Source organism: Amia ocellicauda, chromosome 11, assembly GCF_036373705.1.
Source record: "Amia ocellicauda isolate fAmiCal2 chromosome 11, fAmiCal2.hap1, whole genome shotgun sequence".
NCBI classification, from domain to species: Eukaryota; Metazoa; Chordata; class Actinopteri; order Amiiformes; family Amiidae; genus Amia; species Amia ocellicauda.
In genome coordinates, this window is record NC_089860.1 from 37018256 (window position 1) to 37042058 (window position 23803).

The following is a 23803-nucleotide window of genomic DNA, read 5'->3' on the forward strand; positions in this document are numbered from 1 at the left end:
ACAGCTGTGAGACCTTTGGGGTCAGTCTCTACCAGCTTTGCACACCTGGATTGTGCAATATTCACCCACTCTTCTTGGCAAAACTGTCCAAGCTCTGTCACGTTGGAAGGGCATCGTTGGTGGACAGCGATCTTCAAGTCTTGCCACAGATTCTCAATCAGATTCGAGTCCGGGCTTTGGCTGGGCCCCTCCAGGACGTTCACAGTCTTGTTTTTAAGCCCCTCCAGTGTCGCTTTGGCTGTGTGCTTGGGGTCATCATCCTGCTGGTGAATCTCTGACCCAGTCTGAGGTCTATTGCAGACTGAAGCAGGTTTTCCTCATGGATTTGGCTGTGTTTTGCTCTATCCACTTTGCCCTTTACCCTGACAAATTTCCCAGTCCCATATACAGGGCAGATCTATGGAGTACCTGAGCTGTTTTAGACAGTTTCCCCATCTCAGTCATGGATGGCTGCAGGTCTCTCAGAGTGTCACTGGCCTCTTGGTATCTTCTCTGTCCAATGCTCTTCTGACCCGGCTGCCCAGTGTGGGAGGACCGCTGCTCTCAGCAGATCCTGGGTGGTGCCGTAAGCCTTCCGCTTCTTAGTGATTGACTTGACTGTGCTCCAAGAGATATTGAATGCCACTGAAATCTTTGTATACCTCTTTTTAAACCCCTCACCTAAACTGCGCCTTTCCAGAACTTTATCCTGGAGTTGTTTTGAACGCTCCTTGGTCTTCATGGTGGTGTCTTTGTTTTGAACACACTACCCAACTGTGGGACCTTACAGAGACAGCTGTGTTTAATCTGAAATCAGGTCAATCACTTTTATTGCACACAGATGGCCTCCAGTCAATGTATTGTGTGAAGGCAATCAAGCTTATTTAGGAGTTTCACAGCAAAGGGGTGAATACTTCTAATACTTCTCTAATGAAGACTTTTCAGGGATTTTTTTAAATAGATTTGATTTCTCACTTCCCCATTTTTTCACACATTGAAAGTGTGGAGTAGATTGTGAGAATCAAAGTTAATACATAACATTTAAATGCATCAACATTTCAGATTGTACCACAGCAGACTGTGGAGAAATCCAAGGGTGGGGAATACGTCCTATAGGCACTGCATTCCCATACTGAAGACATGGACGGGTCTGTCCTGCCACAAAACATCTGCACACACTGCGCCAACATTATTTTTGCATATGGATCTCAGAGCTGCAGTGTTTAAAAAACAGGATATGAAAATGGTCGCCTACCTTGACAGGCTTTGTTGACTTCATGCAAAAACATGCGACTGTTGGAGCCGAAATGCAGCCGCAACTCCAGCACCAGCCCCTGCACAGAGATCGTCACGGTGGAGTCCGAGCCTGCGGGAAACACAGACGCCAGTCAGACGCCCCATTAGTCCCCACCTGCCTCCAACACAGCTGCTTTCACCCAGAAACAAAAAACTGGTCGGTGAGAAAGTGGATAGATAGGGGAGTGTTTTCGGGAACTGCACTCCGGAGTGTGGAGCGGTGTGGTCAAATTGCAGGTGTGGAACTGCACCCTTGAGCGTGGCTATTGCTCCAGTAAACAACAACAACAACAACAACTATATAACTGGATAGTGAAAGGTCTTATGTGAAAACCTAAATCTAATTTGTAACACCTGTTAGCGACACTGGATGGAAGTGAATTATCTACTGATATATCTTGAGATCTTGTCATTTGGTTTGAGTACTTCCTGGTTGGTGGAAGTCAACAGGTGTCTTGAACAGAGCGATGAAACGGCAGTGCCAGGACTCACCAACGACGGCGAGCTCATTCACAGAGGAAACTGCAAGAGGAGGAACACAGACAGTCAGCGCTGGTGGGGCGATGAGTCCTCCACCTAAAAGCCTCAGTTCAGCTTCAAGAAACACACTGCACGGGGCTCACTTTGCATACGCCCTGCTGGCATGATCACGTGAGACACAGTCCTCAGTCTTTTCCATAGCATGATCTCAACTAATGTTACACACACTCTGTAACAGAGCGGGAAATGAAGGGAAACGATTCTGTACGGTCCACACTTTCACTGGCTCCCACAGACCTCGGCACACTGGGTGGGAGACGCTCCATGGAGCCACCATACAGAGGACCTCAAAATGAATGAAAAGCAACGTACCTTCCTCAACAGCAAAGTCTCCATCGATGGGGATGACTTCATCTATTGTGATATCATCTCCAGTAATGGCCATTCGTCTGTGAGTGTAGATGAACAGCCTGCAGAGAAAGAAAGGACAGGAAAGCTACACTACGAGCTTCATCCAATTATGGTTGGTGCCTGTTTTGGTCAGTTTGCCTCTGTCACCTGTAGAGCTTCACCAGAGACCAAGAGGGACTTACGCATGTTCGTCCCCATGTCCCACCAGCCCGAGGAGTCGGCTCTCTGTGCCGCTGTCCACAACAAGACAACACTGGACGGCATGTTTTATAATTGCTTCAGTTAAGGGCAACACTCACAACAAAACCTGCTTGATATGTATGTGTTAAAATACTGGCTCTATGAATGCAAACAAATGGAGGAAATGTAAGAATTGTGCCTTCACAATATTTGTATAAAACTACAACTTGGGCCACTTTGTTTTGAATGCTTTAATCTCCCTCCTTCTCCTTATTCTTCTCCCTCTCCCTCTCTCAATAATGTGTCTAATAAATAAAGCTCATTTTATTGATGCATCTTTAACTATCTCTCTCTGTCAGACCATGTATCCAGTAATTGCGCTGTTATTGCGCTGGTACGGTGTGACTGAGGGTAACCCGTCCCACAGCGCCCTCACATGGGCCTCCGCTTCACCTTGCACTCATGTTGGCACTTGAGCACGGAGCGCACTGAGCATGCGCTGAGTGCATTAAACACGTCAACATGAACTTTGGAACTCAAATAGCAAAACTGTCGCCGGGCAAAACGCAGAGACGTGTCTTTACTTTTGCTTTGCGAGGTCTGCAGCTATTAGAGAGGATAAGCAAGCAGCCAATGTTTCTCCACAGCGAGGGAGCTCAGCCCAGGCCCGGGCCTCCTCACGACCCACGACACACGGGCAGTGCCCAGCACCACCCCGCCCTGCCGGACCCGGATCAGCGCCCTGCGTCTGCGGACAGCGCTGCCAACACAGAAGTAGGATACTATGATGCACTGCTCCTCCTCTGCCAGGGTCTCCTGGATCGCCACCGACTGGTCCATTTTCACAGGAAGGTCTCTAAGCACGACAGTGTGGAGAGAAAACGGGCTGCGCTTCCCAAATGACGCCTGAAATCCCCGCCGTGGCGCCGATAACTTCAGTGGGTCATGAAGTTTCGCGTTACTGGGCGATGTATTCTGCAGTCCAGATGTTGCACAGCTGCACGCACGGACTGCGCTGCTCTGACGTCACGGCGCCGCAGTGGGGAACCCCTGACAGAGCAGCGGCTGCGCAGCGGCGGTCAGGCGGGGTGTCTCTGCGCATCCGCTTTCACAGGTCAAACGGAGAGAGCAGGGACAACAGCCTGAGGTCTGACGAGAGAAAGAAAGTCGAAGAAACGTGCCCCCCATCCGCTCCGCTGCTCCTGGACCGTCACAACAGCGCTGCCATCGGCCAGAAACAGCTGTGAAACATATCTTTTTTATTTCAGTGTCTCAGACTCCTTCGTGCATGTAATAGTTGTTACATATACGTTATAAATCATACACTGTAACACTACTGCTCCTACTATAACAACAATACACAGTTTCTCAGAGCAGATGCCATGACGTCTGTCCTTTTTGCTGTGTAGTGGCCTTACTGTGCTGAACACGCAACACTGGCCACTGAAGTCCCTCCAACGTCCCGTGTGTGTCTACAGGTGATGAAGAGTGTGGATGTGGTTGAGGATTCTCGTCACTGCCTCATCATCTTCATCATCATGATTATGTTGTTGTTTGTCATTTTCATCACCAGCAGCAATCATAATACATTGACAGTTACCAGATTACTACAGTTCATACCCAAAACATAAAGTGCACACCTACATTCTTTCCTTACTTTTCTGATTTGCAATAATTTGGATTTATTGTACAGATTCAATTGAACATGTTATTCTGAAAATGTAGTCGGTGAAAGTCCACTCGGGGCTCCCGAGCAGCCGGGCTTCATCACTGGGACATGAGCTGGACTTCCTGCTGGGGAATAACGACAAGTCTCCTGTGGCTAGGATGGCCCTGGACAGAGCTCAGGCCTGTATCGAGACACAGACAGCGCGAGTGATGTCCAGTCCGCGCTCTATGATTCGGCAGCTGTGCTACTTTAATAATGATTACAAAGAGCAGGTTTGTGCTGCGAGAGGAAGAGGAGACAACACTGCCGAGCTGCTGCAGACTGGACCCGTCTCAGCACGTGTTGCATTGTGTCAACACGGTCAGGTTGACTCATTCGACATGGAGGAGACGTCTATTCAGATTTATTTTTCTGTTAAAGATTGTTATCATTTCCGTTTTGAAGTAACTGACAGATTTTAAAATGTTATTTCTGAACATGCTTCTTGCATTCCATTTGAAACCTCTATTCCACTGAAGTCGAGTCACAGTTTGTAGAGTTTGTTCAATCGACAGAAGCGACAAACATCACTTTTGAATTGTTTATTATGGAATAATCTTTTTGCAAGTAACATTACAGGACATTAAAACAACATACAATTATATTGCAAAAATAAAAGTACTTTTCACCTGCAGAAGGCATAAGTCATGTTTTTATTGCTATAATTTGTATGATATAGTACACACACACAAACATGATCTAGAATCATTCCTGTCTTGGTGTATTCCAGGGTTGGAGAACAGTGGTAGGGTTTCAATATAAATGCACATTCGTACGACTCTGTTGCTGTTTTAAAGATGATGTACAGATGTGAACCTGATTGACTGATGGCACAACTGACCGCATTAAACAAGTCAAATTCATTTAATTTCAAGATCTTACTATTGCTCTTTATTTTGGATTTGTGTTCCCATTCCATGTCATACACAATATAGGAGAAGCAGCACAGACTGTTACACCTCAGATTGCCCTGTGTTCTGTACACACCCATCCTGCTGTAAATGTGCTAGATGGGTAATTACCAACAGCAGCGAAACGGGCCCTTTCTATTTGACTTTGTCTTCCTCAGTGACCTTGTGTGTGTGCCCTGCTCTGTGTTGTATTAATAGCTGGGCTTAAAAACAATATAAGAATAGTGACAGCAGCGTATATATCCGCCTGCCGTTATGCCTCTGGCCGTCAGTCCTGGTCCCGTGACCCCGGTCCTGCTATTTTGTTCTAGCGGAGCTCTCAATGACTTACTTAAACCCTCATTTAACTAATCATTTGCCTAATCGGAGATCTGAAATGATGGTAAACAGTTGTAGAGTTCATGTTAAGTATGAAACTGGAGATGGAACTTGAAATATCCAACTTTTTATAAGCTACATGATTTAAAAAGTCAAATGAAACAAATTACTTCAATTACAGTTCATTTAAGTGATTGAGAGCTCGTTTGGAATGGAAACCACCAGGGCGGGGGTCCCAGGAGTGGAGCAGGGCTGAGAGCCAGCACATCATGCTATCTTGATGGTGATTAAACCCTAGCATCACACATGATTGGGTTCTGACCTTCAAGCTTGAACTAATACATTTACAAAGGCATAAAAGGCTTAGAGATACCATACAAACACACACACACACCTCTCCCTCTCTCTCGCTCTCGCTCTCTCTCACACACACACACGCCCCCCCCCCTCGCTCTCTCTCTCTCTCTCACACACACATATATATATATATATGAAAGCTGATGGTTTGAAGCGGGAGGTTGTGTACCTTAGAAATGCTACAGCTCATGAAGGAGGCGTGTGGTGCTGCCGTAGCTCAGACGCACTGAGCGTTGTACAGACAGCGTCGGTCTCCTCCCTACACGTGCGGTGCGATCAGGCAGCTCTGCGACTGATCTGTGTCATGAGGGTTGTGCAAGTCAATGCTACGGAGGCTGTGGACGGCGGTCTCTATCTCGGCCCTACTCTCTGTAAGCAGCTCAGGCTAAACTACATGACATGCGTTCAATCGTAACCCTGGAGTCGCTCTCCTCGTTACCACAAAGACAGACGGGGGGAGACAAAGCCCGGCAAGCTACGGCGGAGACACTGGCGCTGCGGGACGGAGCGCGTCTCGCTCTACTGGCGGAGAGGGGACCACGGCTGGCCGTTGAAGACCCAGACCAGCAGGGCGGCGGTCAGGAGGGCCATCAGCGACGGGACGGTGGCGGGGCCCGCGCTGCTCGGCATGTTGACGCTGCCGTTGAGCTTGAGGCAGGAGGCGGTGCTGGTGGCGTTGCAGCATTCCTGCATGCAGTCCACTGCCGTGGAGCTGCAGGTCACCAGGCCGCTCTTCAGACACGAGTTGCTGCAGCTGGCCGTCCAGGTCATCTCGGAGCCGGAGACCACCTTCTTCAGCTGCGGGTGGGGGGGTAAAGAGACGACAGGAGAGCTTGAATTCGTCATCCGTCCCCATGATCTGTAACGTCCTGGGGACAGATATCGTCCAGCTGTGGAGCCAGTGATGGTGCGGCTGTGAGAGTTTAACACAACAGTGCCTGATCATCTCTCTACACGACCTGCCCCGGCTGCTTCTCCACAGCACCGCCACAGCTGAAGCCGTCTCTAAAGCGCCTGCCTTTCGTTCTCATCTTGGGGAGAAGAAGCACAACGTACCTCACAGTAGTCGTAGCCCGAGGCACACACGGCTGTAGTCGACGTTGCGGTTTTATAACATCCGTCTCCTTTACACGTCAGTGTCGCGCACTTCTTTCCCTGGGAAGTGAAAAGGGCAGAACAGGCAATTACAAATCTTGCTTGGTCCTGCATCAGATTATGAGTTTGCCCCCCCAGAAAATAAAAACAAGGAGAGGAACAAAGAATGAGACCACAACCGCACTGGAAAGGGACACCAGACCATATCTGAATGGGGTTCAGATGGCACTAGTCTCCTGGAGCTGTGATTGGTCCTCTTTGATCTGTTAAAAGAGTGCCCAGATGGTGACAGTCAACCGGTCAGGTAGAAGATGATCCAAGTAGACTTGAGTCACAGTTCTCTATGGGTTTCTAGGAGTTGTAAACACCATGAAAATCTGGTGGGAAAAGGATAAAGTACAACAAAGATAAAGAACAACAACAAGAATGACTACTTACATTGGCAGCCGTGGTGGCAGAGGATTGAGCGGTGGTGGTAGCTGATGGGGCCATTGTTGTCCCTGAGAGATCAAAGAACAAGAAGGTGGGGTTACGTTTACAATAAAGCATTGTAAAGACTGAGAATTTACTGGAGACACATTTATCTATGCATCTCTCTCTCAGCTTTACAGTTTTCTACCTGCGTCTAGTTGTCTCTCGCTATGCCAACCGCTTTTACAATGTCAACTTCACATCCTGGCAGCCATTTTTTGTATTATCCCTGTCCTAGACTGGGCGGTATAATAATTAAACATAAGAACATAAGAAAGTGTCCAATCGAGAGGAGGCCATCCGCCCCATTGTGCTCCAAGGATCCTATCGATGAGATAGAGCTCATCTGGATACTGTGGACAGTTCTGGGCTCCACACTTCAAGAAAGATATCGCTGCTCTAGAGGCAGTTCAGAGGAGAGCAACCAGACTTATTCCAGGTCTGAAGGGAAAGTCCTACTGAGAGACTGAGGAACTGAACCTTTTCACCCTGGAACAGAGGAGACTACGTGGGGACTTGATCCAAGTCTTCAAAATCATGAAAGGTATCGGCCACATCAAACCAGAGGAGCTTTTCCAGATCAGCAGGGACACACGCACCCGGGGACACAAATGGAAATTGGGCTTCAAGGCATTCAAGACAGAAAACAGGAGACACTTCTTCACACAGAGAGGCGTCACAATCTGAACAAACTCCCCAGCGATGTGTCTGAAGAGACAATTTGGGAACATTCAAAAACAGACTGGATAGGATCCTTGGATCACTTAGTTATTAATGGACACCAAACGAGCACGATGGGGCGAATGGGCTCCTCTCCATTGGACACTTTCTTATGGTCTTATTGAACAGTCTGAACATCACTGCCCTTGTTCTCAATTCTACACTTTTGACAATATACCCTAGCATTGTGTTTGCCTTTTTTATTACTGAAAGTGAGGAGTCCACATAGACTCCTAGGTCTTTCTCATGTGTTACTTCATCTAGTTCTATTCCTCCCATAGTGTAATTATAGTGGACATTTTTGTTACTTGCATGTATTACCTTGCACTTGTCCACATTGAATTTCATCTGTCAGGTGTCGGCCCACAACTGAATATTATCTAAGTCCCTTTGAATAGCCTGTGCTGCCGAGATTGTATCTGCTGAGCCACCTATTTTAGTATCATCTGCAAATTTGACAAGTTTGCTAACTATCCCAGAGTCCAGATCATTAATACAGATTATAAAAAGCAAACGCCCTAGTACTGATCCCTGTGGAACTCCACGAACAACCTCACTCCAGTTAGAAGCGACTCCTCTAATCGACACCCTCTGCTTCCTAAACATCAACCAGTTCATAATCCATCTACTTACATTACCCTGAATGCCTACAGCTTCCAATCTGAGGATCAGTCTTTGGTGTGGAACCTTATCAAAAGCTTTTTGGAAATCTAAGTATATCATATCATATGCTTTCACATGATCTACAGCCGCAGTCGCATGTTCAACAAACTCCAATAAATTAGTAAGACATGATCTACCTCGTCTAAACCCATGTTGACTATCTCCAAGAATATGGTTTCATTGAGATGCTCCTCTATTTTCTGTCTAATCATTTTGTCCAACATTTTACAGGTGATGCAGGTGAGACTGATTGGTCTGTAATTTCCTGGCTCAGTTTTGTCCCCTTTCTTGTGGATTGGTATGACATTTGCTGTCTTCCAGTCAGTTGGCACATCCCCTGTTCTAAGTGTCATTTGGAATAATTGACTTAGTGGCCTATAAATAATTTCCCTCATTTCTTTAAGTACTGTTGGAAATATCCCATCTGGCCCAGCTGATTTGTGGGTTTTAATTCTGCTAGTCCCTTTAGTACCTCCTCCTCATTTATCCTGATCTCTCTTAGGATTTGCCTGGACTGATTGTTAACCTGTGGCATGTGATCTGTCTTTTCTTTTGTAAAAACCTCTGTGAAATACTCATTTAGAACATTTGCCACATCTTGTTCATTTTCCAAGATTCTTCAGTTTTTGCCCTTTATCTGTTTCACTTCCTGCTTTATTGACCTCTTGCTGTTGTAGTATTGAAAAAAGCTCTTTGCATTAGTTTTAGCTCATAGAGCTAGGTTTCTTTCCATTTCCCTCTTTGCTTTCCTGATCCCTTTCTTAACATCTTTTTGCAGCTCAACATATTCTTTGTATTTTGTTTTGTCTCCATCCCTTTTGTATGCGCTATACAACATTTTCTCTCTTTACATTTTTTGTGTACTTCTCTCCGTGCATCAACCCAGTGATCTTCCTTTCTCTGTTTCGTATCCACCGTGTTCTTACCTGCGGTCATTGAGCACTGAGATGTTCTGCCTTTGTGTTTGTCAGCTAGCTCTATGTTGTTCATCTCGGTCGGGCTCTGTTAGACTGAAGGGAGGTGGGCTGCGTTACCTGCGCTGGTGTTGAGGCTCTTCAGCGTGGCATTGAGGCAGGCCGTGGTGTTGCAGCACTCCACCATGCAGGAGGTCTCTGTGGCATTCATGCATCGGCCGTATGTGCTGTTACAAAAGCTGCTGCAGCTGAAGCTGTAGTTCCCGTCGCTCAGCCGGCTCAGCTGCAAGACAGAAGCTCTTCAGTGTGAAACAATGCTGATCGTAGCGTGTCTATCTGTACGATTTCAGGCTAATAACTGGGCTTGTGAAGGTAATACAATTGTTCATCTAACTGGAAACCTGAAATAAGAAAATACAAATATCGTTCCTAGATGTACGATCTTATTTGAAAGGACTGGGTAGGTGAGTCTCTTATATTTTCATAATCTTTCTGGAACACACACCCAAAATAGCTGAACAGCTGATGCATTGAGGTTCTTAAAGTGAGATTACTTTGCTTAAATGAACTGAAAATGAAATGGTGCTGTGTTTTGCAAATTAAGGATTTGTTTAATCCCATTGGCAGATATTTGACTGATTATATGGTTGTTGTTTTCTCATGTTAATTTAACCCTGTGTGTTACATGTGCATTTCGTTAGCCGTCTACATTAGAAAGTTCTAGAAATTATAATCTAGATTAAACTCATTATTTCTCTAACAGAACATAAGAAAGTTCATTCTCAGCGCGTGGGTTTCAGCTCCATTAACTTATGAACAGAAACAGCTCAGATTTCTGCTCTACGGACACGTGGGCGGGGCCTAGCTGAGGGGCGTGTTCTCGGGCCAGGGCCACACGCCATATAAGGAGAGATGCAGCCCTGTGGTTGAGCAGTGGAGCAGTTGAAGTCAATGGCAGTGGAAGAGCTCGGTGTGGAAAGCATGAGGAAGTGAGCGGAGGAGAGAAGCAGCAGCATTGCTTGGCCTGTCACAGAGGGGCAGTTATCGTTTCCATTTCGAGCTGCCAGGGCGGTATTTGTTTAATTTCAGGAGTTTGGACAACAGCAATAGACGTGTGTAGAAGGTAAATATAATTTGGGCATAGACTGGCCTGACTAAGGGAACAATGACCCGGCTATGAGGACTTCAGTTGAAACGTCCATTAATTAGTGAATGAGCCTTCCTCTGTTTAACTGGAGACTTGTGTGCCCATTTTGTGCTTCTGTCTCCAATCTCGAGCAAATCCAAAGCCTCCACTCAACAGTGTATGGGAACCCCACTCCCTGCAAGACAAGGGTTTACCTTATAGAAAGGACTCCCAGTCTTCACAAGCTCTGCCATCACGTCCGTGAACATCGAATAACATGAAGACCAGCTGCAGTTGAACCACCTGCAGGGGGGCTGCACAGGAGGAAAAGACTGAATCATCCATACCGTACCACTGAGCTGCACGACTGGCAGCACCATCAGTTACAGTCATTGCTCAATCCGAGTGAAAGATCTGTGGGCAAGTTGTACACAGGTCTGTCTCTCGATGTCACTGGGTGTTTTGGAGATATCTGGATCACACCAGACCTCCCTAGACCTCCAGGGAAGAACTAGCACGAGAGGTGCTCAATGTAGACACTGGTTACAGATACAAATATACAGTAAATATACAAGTATTGTCTGTATCGTATTTAGAACAATTTGCAGATTCTATTTTTCACTGTGACAGTATAGAATTCTCTATGTTGATCAGTGGCAAACACTCCTGATTCAATCCATTCCGATTTCATGTTGTGACACAATGACATGTAGAAATGCCCAAGGGGGGTGAATACTTTTGAGAGCCACTGCGGATCTGCACCATTGTGTGGTTTTGGAAAAGGAAAACATTTTTCAGATCAAGAGATCTGTCTTTGCACTTACCATTGAAACTATAGCACTGGTGGAGTTTGAAGTAGTCATATCTGGCCTCATGGTAACATTTGCTGTTAAAGAAGGAAACGAGAGGCTTTTGATGACACTGAGACCCAGAGCGACTCATTAGAACATTCGTTCATTTGCTCCTTTGAAACAGTCAATTTAAAAATGTGGAAATAGTTTAATATATACTCATCCTGACATGTTTTATTAAATTTTATTGCGACTATCGTTGCGAGAACAACGAATTCACTTCAACATAATACACGGTCGGGGGGATTTAAATGTCCATGACAGCTTCCATATATCACCAGGAGAGATGCATACCATTAAGATCTCACCCTTTCCATCTGGGTCAACGTTTGGGCTCTGGAACCTAGTACAGTCTCCATCCCAAGACCGAATACATCATGGCTTCATTGTGGTACCTGTAGTGTTGGTGGTTGGCGTTGCAGTCAATGTGATTGCAGTCTCTGAAGTGCTCGGCAAGGCGGTAGATGCCGTGGTGCCATTGGTGGCGGCTGCACCGGAGAGGCCTGTAGTGAGAAGATTGGTCGCTGTGGCGGAAGCTGTCGCTCCCGTTCCTCCGGACGCGGTTGTGGATCCCGCGGGTGTGCTCTCAGCTGTGGACCCAGATGTTGTTTCAGTGGATGTGTCTAATGCACTTGACATCAAGAGTGGACCTCTTGTGAGAGCGATTACAAGCAGAAGAAAACCTAGCATTCAAATACAAGGAAACAAAACAACTTATTTAGCTCTTTCACCACATTGTCACTGCGTTTGGAATGGTGTAGCAGTACATATTGATATGTATGTTGTGTGTGTGTGTGTGTGAGGTTTTGTATTCAAGGCATTTGTGCTGAATTTGTGACCGGAAATGTGGAAAAGGTTCAATATGTGGAGTAAAGGGTTTGTGTTCTGCCCAGCACTGCCAATTTCCCCTCCCAACGAGAAGGACTCATCCGCATCTCCATAAGATTACATTTCAGATGCAAACTTGTTTTACATTTCATTTTCAATCCACTACTCGACGATAGTCCCACTCCTCGTCTCTCCATCTCCAGTGAACTCAAACTGGTACGGATTCCAGCTCGTTAATCCGTTAAAGGAAGGGAGGCCAATTTTAATTAAACTTGAACACCTTGTTAAATTTCCCATATCCTTCTTAAAGATGAAAAACGAATCCCCCATGACACAAAATAAACAGCATCTCATTTTCATTTTCTTAAATTAGCTCCCCAGACGTTCCTTCCTCACTGCCCCCCCCCACATTAGGAAACTGTTGTGAACTGAGCACGATGGGAAAGGGATTATGAACATGATTGTGGGAACTTTGACTGCCATCCCATTCATGTGCATTTCTGTAGTTTCATCTAATATACAGTGTTTCTGGATTCAGATTTTTTTTGTTTGGTCTGCAACCGTTCATAGTGTTATGCCACTCAGTTTATATAATATGGATTTATAAAAGCAAGGGTAGGGGATGCAGGCGATTGTACGTGTGCAGTGATTTTTACCTTTCAACAGCTTTCCAGGAGCCATACTTTCTTCCAAACGGTTGAAATCACAGTACTTACAATAACCTGCAAGATAAAAGCATTTAAACTAATTTCAAAACATGTGTCCTTTCTTTTCTTGGTTTTCCTCACAATTCCCAGGCTAAAGACATGCAGAGCCCAGGTGGAGTGACGTTTAGACATCTCTAGCTCATGATCATCAATTCTCACAAAAGTCAAAGTCTATACATCTTCAGAAAAGAGTTTCTTAGAGTTTCAGTACCATGGAGAGCAACCTTTTGTTTCAGTTCCTCAACAATTAAACCCACATGATTTATAAATAAAATTGTATTACTAGACACTGAAATATCTGCTGAACATCTCTTAGATAATGAGGAGATTAAACAGAACATTTTTGGCACCAACTTTGATTATAGAGCCCACAGTAATGATCTCCCAGTGATAAATACTTCCTACAGATGAGAGTCTCTTGAAAGAGCAGATACATGATGAAACAAACTTTCTTCACAGGAATGACTCGAGGCTTTTAAACTTCACACAGACAATCACTAACACCAAATTTCTTTGCCGCCTGAATTGTATGACAATTTAAATCAACGGTCAGCCATCTGCATTAAACACTCCATGCCAACAGTATACAGGAGGGAAACAGATGTATTGTGGGAAATGTCCCCATTGCTGACTTATCAAACCCAAAACCCATTTTGTTTTTCCCACTATCCACAGTTGGGGGGGACAACAAAACTTTTGCTAAAGAAATAATATGAATCTCTTAGGAGTGTTTTCTGTATCCCACAATGCATCAGATAAACTAATCACTACAGTTATGTTACACTCTAAATATATATGGCTCTATATATACAGTGCATCCAGAAAGCATTCACAGCGCTTCACTTTTTCCACATTTTGTTATGTTACAGCCTTATTCCAAAATGGATTAAATTCATTATTTTCCTCAAAATTCTACAAACAATACCCCATAATGACAACGTGAAAGAAGTTTAAAATCTTTGCAAATTTATTAAAAATAAAAAACAAAAACAGCATATGTACATAAGTATTCACAGCCTTTGCCATGACACTCAAAATTGAGTTCAGGTGCATCCTCTTTCCACTGATCATCCTTGAGATGTTTCTACAAACTTGATTGAGTCCACCTGTGGTAAATTCAGATTATTGGACATAATTTGGAAAGGCACACACCTGGTCTATATAAGGTCCCACAGTTAACAGTGCATGTCAGAGCACAAACCAAGCCATGAAGTCCAAGGAATTGTATGAAGACCTCCGAGACAGGATTGTTTCGAGGCACAGATCTGGGGAAGGGTACAGAAAAATGTCTGCAGCATTGAAGGTCCCAATGAGCACAGTGGCCTCCATCATCCATAAATGGAAGAAGTTTGGAACCACCAGGACTCTTCCTAGAGCTGGCCGCCCAGCCAAACTGAGTGATTGGGGGAGAAGGGCCTTAGTCAGGGAGGTGACCAAGAACCCGATGGTCACTCTGAGAGAGCTCCAGCGTGTCTCTGTGGAGAGAGGAGAACCTTCCAGAAGAACAACCATCTCTGCAGCACTCCACCAATCAGGCCTGTATGGTAGAGTGGCCAGACAGAAGCCACTCCTCAGTAAAAGGCACGACAGCCCGCCTGGAGTTTGCTAAAGGACACCTGAAGGACTCTCGGAAACAAAATTCTCTGGTCTGATTAAACAAAGATTGAACTCTTTGGCCTGAATGGCAAGCATCATGTCTGGAGGAAACCAGGCACCGCTCATCACCTGGCCAATACCATCCCTACAGTGAAGCATGGTGGTGGCAGCATCATGCTGTGGGGATGTTTTTCAGCGGCAGGAACTGGGAGACTGGTCAGGATCGAGGGAAAGATGAATGTACAGAGACATCCTTGATGAAAACCTGCTCCAGAGCGCTCTGGACCTCAGACTGGGGCGATGGTTCATCTTCCAACAGGACAACGACTCTAAGCACACAGACAAGATAACAAAGGAGTGGCTACAGGACAACTCTGTGAATGTCCTTGAGTGGCCCAGCCAGAGCCCAGACTTGAACCCGATTGAACATCTCTGGAGAGATCTGAAAATGGCTGTGCACCGACTCTCCCATCCAACCTGATGGAGCTTGAGAGGTCCTGCAAAGAAGAATGGGAGAAACTGCCCAAAAATAGGTGTGCCAAGCTTGCAGCATCATACTCAAAAAGACTTGAGGCTGTAATTGGTGCCAAAGGTGCTTCAACAAAGTATTGAGCAAATGCCGTGTGCTTTTTTTGTTTTTTATTTTTTTAATACATTTGCATAGATTTCAAACAAACTTCTTTTACGTTGTCATTATGGGGTATTGTTTGTAGAATTTTGAGGAAAATAATTAATTTAATCTATTTTGGAATAAGGCTGTAACATAACAAAATGTGGAAAAAGTGAAGCGCTGTGAATACTTTCCGGATGCACTGTATATCTTGTGCAGTTTAGTACCTATAATAAACAGACCAAACAATAACCAACTAAGTAATTAACTTAATCTTCTTGCGTATGGTTGATAAATCTCTAGTGACAACTTCGATTGTTGACCGCGATGCAGAGTAATTGCCTCAGGAGTGGCAGAATCTCTCTGTGTTTCTCAATCAGACTTATGAATCTGGAGTTATGAAGGCTTCATTGTTGGTCCCTGTGACCTCAGCCAACCTGCAGTGAAGCGGTTTCCACTCTTTCCAGCTGTCCGAGCCCACGGGGGAGATCAGAGCCAGGGACCTCCTGTGTCTGGTTTTCCACCAGGTGTTTGTGAGAGAAACTGCTTTGTCATCCGTTCTCCTTCTCAAGCTTTGCCAGTATTGCAATGGCTTTGCTTGGGATTCAAAATGAGGGTCCAGAAAGGATTCCGACTTAAACGTTGATGTGGTGCGGACTGGTAAAATTCCGGTGAAGATTTTCATCTGCCTCGATTCGCTGGTTCTCGAAGGGTGGCATCCTGGTGGCTGACAGATGGAGGAGCGATGTTTGCCAGTGTTTGAGTAGACTGAAGGATGACCAGAAATGCATCACAGCGCAGAGTTCAATTGGACACAACAAGTCGAGTATGAAAGGTTTGTGCCCATAATACTCAGCTACACAAGAGCCATTACTGAGGTCTGTTATAAGAACATAAAGTGTCCAATCGAGAGGAGGCCCCATTGTGCTCGTTTGGTGTCCATTAATAACTAAGTGATCAAGGATCCTATCCAGTCTGTTTTTGAATGTTCCCAAATTGTCTCTTCAGCCACATCGCTGGGGAGTTTGTTCAGATTGTGACGCCTCTCTGTGTGAAGAAGTATCTCCTGTTTTCTGTCTTGAATGCCTTGAAGCCCAATTTCCATTTGTGTCCCTGATTAACATACAACAGAAATGTGTGATCCTTATATATTAAAAACATACAGGATACAATTTCAGTATATTTCAATCCACATATGTTTTCCATATATTGAAAATGTATGGTACATTTAATTACAATGTAATTTCAACATATAAAATTAACATAGGAATTACAGACTAAAACATTCTTGAAATATATCCATGTTATTAATATACAAACACAATACATAAAGACCCCACATTTCCATTTGTACCACTTCTCAACACCGTAGTCACTCCATCTGGGTAAACCTCCGCTGGGAAGGATTGCCCTCCACACAATGCAGGTCTTTGCACATCAGATTAAGTTCCATTTCCAAAACCAGATATTGGCCAGATCTGCGAGGCAGCTTGTTGACATTCGCCGACACGCGTGGCTGTGTGAAAGGCTGATATTCAATTAAACAGGTGGGCAGGTGACCTTTGTGCAAAGCCTGTGACTCGCTCATCGAGAGGAGATGCTTGTTTACTTTCCCAGAGCACTTATGAAACGTACAGGTTGTTTTCGCATATTCTCCCGAGGTCGTTTGATCCTTCGTGAAGCTGCCCTGACAACAATGAGCTTAAAAAAAAACACAAGGCGCTTTTTTTTCCTTCCAACGGTAATTGCTCACAGGAGAGCAGCTGGCATGGTGACAGTTGCCACAGGCCTCCAAGGTGATCTGGCGATTCTGTATTTTGAGAAAGATCGACCTGTAATCATTTCCATTACACAACCGACAGAGCGAGGGCCACATCCTCACACCCACGGCACCTCACACCTCCCACTTAAAATCTGCTCATATAAGCATTTGCCTGACCATGATACCAGATGGTCTGTGTGTGTGCTTCTGTCTGTCTTCCAGGTCTAATAAGTTAATTGAAATGAAAGTCAAAACTCATAACTAATATTAGATGATGTTATATAGTTAATTTCTAACATCATGAAGTGAAAACACGCTTTTGGAAAAAAAAAATCAAAACAACAACAAAGTACAGCGCTGTGCTTTTTTCTATTGTGAAAATGCAGGAACCAAATACATGATGTCACTTTTCCTCCGGGACTCTAAGGACCAGCTTTATTAAAGACATACACACACGCTTAACAATACGGTATTTTGGTTTAATAAGGAGTCGTTTGCCTTCTTGTAAGAGGAAAATCTGTGCACGGTTTCTAAAACAAAATAGTGTAACAGTTGTCTCAAGAAATTGTTTCAAAATAAAGTGTTAAGTGGTAAAACTACTATGACTACTACTACTAATAAAAATGCATTAATAAAATATTAGATCATCTTCATTTTGTTTAATGTCCTATAAATCCATAATTCACAAAGAAAATAAATAAAATCAGAATTAATTTAGCTCCATAACGGAGTAAAAATAATCAATATTTTACGCATAATATAATAATCATCAAACAGGACAGTTTCTCTGAAATAACCACACATGAACCAGCTGTGTGAGTACAAGATCATTTCTAACTCTACCAACTGTTGAATATACATGTGACCTGAAAAGGTTAGAAACGTGTCGAGTTCACTCACTGCCGGACCCTCAGTCTCCGTGTGTATCCGTGACACACAGCTGTGTTGTGTTGACGCACTCCTACTCGGCACTGGAGGAACAAATCTCCTGCTTCCCCGGGACCTGGCGCTGAAAGAGCTCGACACACAGAGATGCTCTAATCTGCTGCTGCTCTGCGGCTTGTCACTGCGCACTGTTTTTACCTGGACCTCCTACCAATTAACACACACAGCGCCGAGGGGAGGATTTCCAGCAAGGCGGGGGGGGGGGGGGTGGGGGCACAGGTGCACAACAGATATGAGTGCATGTCTACAACACGCTAATGAAGTGATGCTCAGAGCACATGGGCTCCCAGCTCGCCTCCTGTGTCGGGATCTCATTGGGTGACCGCAGCGTATCGAATGCTGGGGTGCGTTGGTGGAGTTTGCTGCTTGAACTCAGCGGTTTTAACTATGTGATGCAACCGAAGACCAGCTCTCGCTGCCAGAGAGAAGTGCTACACAACTGGCACACCACACAACAGTGTTTAACAAAGTCTCACACCAGAAATGTGTCGATTCATCCGTTTTCAATAACTACTTTATCCAGCAACCTGGGGGCACCGAGGATATGATACAACCTGGACGGGACACAAGTTCATTGCAGGGCAGCCGACACATAAACACACCCACACACACACCCCCACACGCACACACTGCCCCGCGTCTCACACACACAGAAACACACCCCCTCACAGAAACACACACACACACTGCCCTGCATCTCACACAAACACACTCACACCCCCACACAGAAACACACACACACAGAAACACCCCCACACAGAAACACACACACACTGCCCTGCATCTCACACAAACACACTCACACCCCCACACAGAAACACACACACACAGAAACACCCCCACACAGAAACACACACACACTGCCCTGCGTCTCACACACACACACTCACACCCCCTCACAGAAACACACACACACTGCCCTGCATCTCACACATATACACTCACACCCCCACACAGAAACACACACACACTGCCCTGCGTCTCACACACAGAAACACACACACTGCCCTGCGTCTCACACACACACACTCACACCCCCACACAGAAACACACACACACACTGCCCTGCGTCTCACACACACACACACTCACACCCCCACACAGAAACACACACACACACACACTGTCCTGCGTCTCACACAGAAACACACACACTGCCCTGCGTCTCACACATACACACTCACACCCCTCCACACACACACTGCCCTGCGTCTCACACACACACACACACTCACACCCCCACACAGAAACACACACACACACTGCCCTGCGTCTCACACACACACACACTCACACCCCCACACAGAAACACACACACACACACACTGCCCTGCATCTCACACACAGAGAAACATATCCCCTCACAGAAACACACACACACACACTGCCCTGCATCTCACACACAGAGAAACACACCCCCTCACAGAAACACACACACACTCACACACTGCCCTGCGTCTCACACACAGAAACACACACACACTGCCCTGCGTCTCACACACAGAAACACACACACACTGACCTGCATCTCACACACACAGAAACACCCCCACACAGAAACACACACACACTGCCCTGCGTCTCACACACACAGAAACACACCCCCTCACAGAAACACACACACACACACACACACACCCCCACACAGAAACACACACACTGCCCTGCGTCTCACACACACTCACACCCCCACACAGAAACACACACACTGCCCTGCGTCTCACACACAGAAACACACCCCCACACAGAAACACACACACACTGCCCTGCGTCTCACACACACAGAAACACACCCCCTCACAGAAACACACACACACACACACCCCCACACAGAAACACACACACTGCCCTGCGTCTCACACACACTCACACCCCCACACAGAAACACACACACTGCCCTGCTTCTCACACACAAAAACACACACACACACTGCCCTGCGTCTCAAACATACACACTCACACCCCAACACAGAAACACCCCCACACACCCCCACACAGAAACACACGCACACACTGCCCTGCGTCTCACACACAGAAACACACACACACACACACACTGCCCTGCGTCACACACACAGAAACACACACACACACTGCCCTGCGTCTCACACACAGCAACACACACACACATACACACACTGCCCTGCGTCTCACACACAGAAACACACACACACTGCCCTGCGTCTCACACACAGAAACACACACACACTGCCCTGCGTCTCACACACACACACACAACCCCACACAGAAACACACGCACACACTGCCCTGCGTCTCACACACTCACACCCCCACACAGAAACACACACACACTGCCCTGCGTCTCACACACACAGAAACACACCCCCTCACAGAAACACACACACACCCCCACACAGAAACACACACACTGCCCTGCGTCTCACACACACTCACACCCCCACACAGAAACACACAGACACACTGCCCTGCGTCTCACACATACAAACTCACACCCCCACACAGAAACACACGCACACACTGCCCTGCATCTCACACACACAGAAACACCCCCACACAGAAACACACACACACCCCCACACAGAAACACACACACTGCCCTGCGTCTCACACACACTCACACCCCCACACAGAAACACACAGACACACTGCCCTGCGTCTCACACATACACACTCACACCCCCACACAGAAACACCCCCACACACCCCCACACAGAAACACACGCACACACTGCCCTGCGTCTCACACAGAGAAACACACACACACACTGCCCTGCGTCTCACACATACACACTCACACCCCCACACAGAAACACCCCCACACACCCCCACACAGAAACACACGCACACACTGCCCTGCGTATCACACACAGAAACACACACACACACACTGCCCTGCGTCTCACACACAGAAACACACACACACACTGTCCTGCGTCTCACACATACACACTCACACCCCAACACAGAAACACCCCCACACACCCCCACACAGAAACACACGCACACACTGCCCTGCGTCTCACACACAGAAACACACACACACAGAAACACACGCACACACTGCCCTGCATCTCACACACACTCACACCCCCACACAGAAACACACGCACACACTGCCCTGCGTCTCACACACAGAAACACACACACACTGCCCTGCGTCTCACACACAGAAACACACACACACTGACCTGCATCTCACACACACAGAAACACCCCCACACAGAAACACACACACACTGCCCTGCGTCTCACACACACAGAAACACACCCCCTCACAGAAACACACACACACACACACACACACCCCCACACAGAAACACACACACTGCCCTGCGTCTCACACACACTCACACCCCCACACAGAAACACACACACTGCCCTGCGTCTCACACACAGAAACACACCCCCACACAGAAACACACACACACTGCCCTGCGTCTCACACACACAGAAACACACCCCCTCACAGAAACACACACACACACACACCCCCACACAGAAACACACACACTGCCCTGCGTCTCACACACACTCACACCCCCACACAGAAACACACACACTGCCCTGCGTCTCACACACAAAAACACACACACACACTGCCCTGCGTCTCAAACATACACACTCACACCCCAACACAGAAACACCCCCACACACCCCCACACAGAAACACACGCACACACTGCCCTGCGTCTCACACACAGAAACACACACACACACACACACTGCCCTGCGTCACACACACAGAAACACACACACACACTGCCCTGCGTCTCACACACAGCAACACACACACACATACACACACTGCCCTGCGTCTCACACACAGAAACACACACACACTGCCCTGCGTCTCACACACAGAAACACACACACACTGCCCTGCGTCTCACACACACACACACAACCCCACACAGAAACACACGCACACACTGCCCTGCGTCTCACACACTCACACCCCCACACAGAAACACACACACACTGCCCTGCGTCTCACACACACAGAAACACACCCCCTCACAGAAACACACACACACCCCCACACAGAAACACACACACTGCCCTGCGTCTCACACACACTCACACCCCCACACAGAAACACACAGACACACTGCCCTGCGTCTCACACATACAAACTCACACCCCCACACAGAAACACACGCACACACTGCCCTGCATCTCACACACACAGAAACACCCCCACACAGAAACACACACACACCCCCACACAGAAACACACACACTGCCCTGCGTCTCACACACACTCACACCCCCACACAGAAACACACAGACACACTGCCCTGCGTCTCACACATACACACTCACACCCCCACACAGAAACACCCCCACACACCCCCACACAGCCCCACACAGAAACACACGCACACACTGCCCTGCGTCTCACACACAGAAACACACACACACACACTGCCCTGCGTCTCACACACAGAAACACACACACACACTGTCCTGCGTCTCACACATACACACTCACACCCCAACACAGAAACACCCCCACACACCCCCACACAGAAACACACGCACACACTGCCCTGCGTCTCACACACAGAAACACACACACACAGAAACACACGCACACACTGCCCTGCATCTCACACACACTCACACCCCCACACAGAAACACACGCACACACTGCCCTGCATCTCACACACACTCACACCCCCTCATAGAAACACACACACACCCCCACACAGAAACACACACACACTGCCCTGCGTCTCACACACACAGAAACACACCCCCTCACAGAAACACACACACACACACACACTCACACAGAAACACACACACACTGCCCTGCGTCTCACACACTCACACACTGCCCTGCGTCTCACACACACAGAAACACACCCCCACACAGAAACACACACACACTGCCCTGCGTCTCACACACAGAAACACACACACACACACACTGCCCTGCGTCTCACACACACACACACACCCCCACACAGAAACACACGCACACACTGACCTGCATCTCACACACACAGAAACACCCCCACATAGAAATATACACACACACTGCCCTGCGTCTCATACACACTCACACCCCCACACAGAAACACACCCCCTCACAGAAACACACACACACACACACCCCCACACAGAAACACACACACTGCCCTGCGTCTCATACACACTCACACCCCCACACAGAAACACACAGACACACTGCCCTGCGTCTCACACATACACACTCACACCCCCACACAGAAACACCCCCACACACCCCCACACAGAAACACACGCACACACTGCCCTGCGTCTCACACACAGAAACACACACACACACACACTGCCCTGCGTCACACACACAGAAACACACACACACACTGCCCTGCGTCTCACACACAGCAACACACACACACATACACACACTGCCCTGCGTCTCACACACAGCAACACACACACACATACACACACTGCCCTGCGTCTCACACACAGAAACACACACACACTGCCCTGCGTCTCACACACAGAAACACACACACACACACTGCCCTGCGTCTCACACACAGAAACACACACACACTGCCCTGCGTCTCACACACAGAAACACACACACACACACTGCCCTGCGTCTCACACACACACACACACACACACCCCCACACAGAAACACACGCACACACTGCCCTGCGTCTCACACACTCACACCCCCACACAGAAACACACACACACTGCCCTGCGTCTCACACACACAGAAACACACCCCCACACAGAAACACACACACACTGCCCTGCGTCTCACACACACTCACACCCCCACACAGAAACACACACACACACACTGCCCTGTGTCTCACACATACACACTCACACCCCCACAGAGTAACACACACACACCCCCACACAGAAACACACACACTG

The 23803-nt window shown here is 47.1% G+C and overlaps 2 protein-coding genes across 3 annotated transcripts in view; both read right to left on the reverse strand.

Moving 5' to 3' along the window:
• inpp5b (inositol polyphosphate-5-phosphatase B) overlaps window positions 1-3540 on the reverse strand; it is a 31897-nt gene extending 28357 nt beyond the window's left edge. Inside the window, exons 1-5 of one of the 2 annotated variants that reach the window (XM_066717749.1) lie at window positions 3130-3538; window positions 2349-2419; window positions 2128-2225; window positions 1768-1797; window positions 1235-1345 (exon numbers count right to left, since the gene is read on the reverse strand). In XM_066717749.1, coding sequence (XP_066573846.1) covers window positions 1235-1345; window positions 1768-1797; window positions 2128-2225; window positions 2349-2419; window positions 3130-3186 — 367 coding nt within the window. In that variant the 5' untranslated portion in view covers window positions 3187-3538. Of the gene's footprint in view, window positions 1-1234; window positions 1346-1767; window positions 1798-2127; window positions 2226-2348; window positions 2420-3129 lie in introns of both variants that reach the window. The other variant, XM_066717750.1, reaches the window with a different exon arrangement.
• A 1041-nt stretch (window positions 3541-4581) lies between these two features.
• Window positions 4582-9779, reverse strand: LOC136762759 (uncharacterized). Its single transcript, XM_066716318.1, has 3 exons — window positions 9624-9779; window positions 7174-7235; window positions 4582-6438 (listed from the first exon to the last, which is right to left on the reverse strand). The coding sequence occupies exons 1-3, from the start codon at window positions 9712-9714 to the stop codon at window positions 6160-6162; spliced, it is 432 nt and encodes a 143-aa protein (XP_066572415.1). The 5' UTR covers window positions 9715-9779; the 3' UTR covers window positions 4582-6159.
• Between the last annotated feature and the right edge of the window lie 14024 nt (window positions 9780-23803).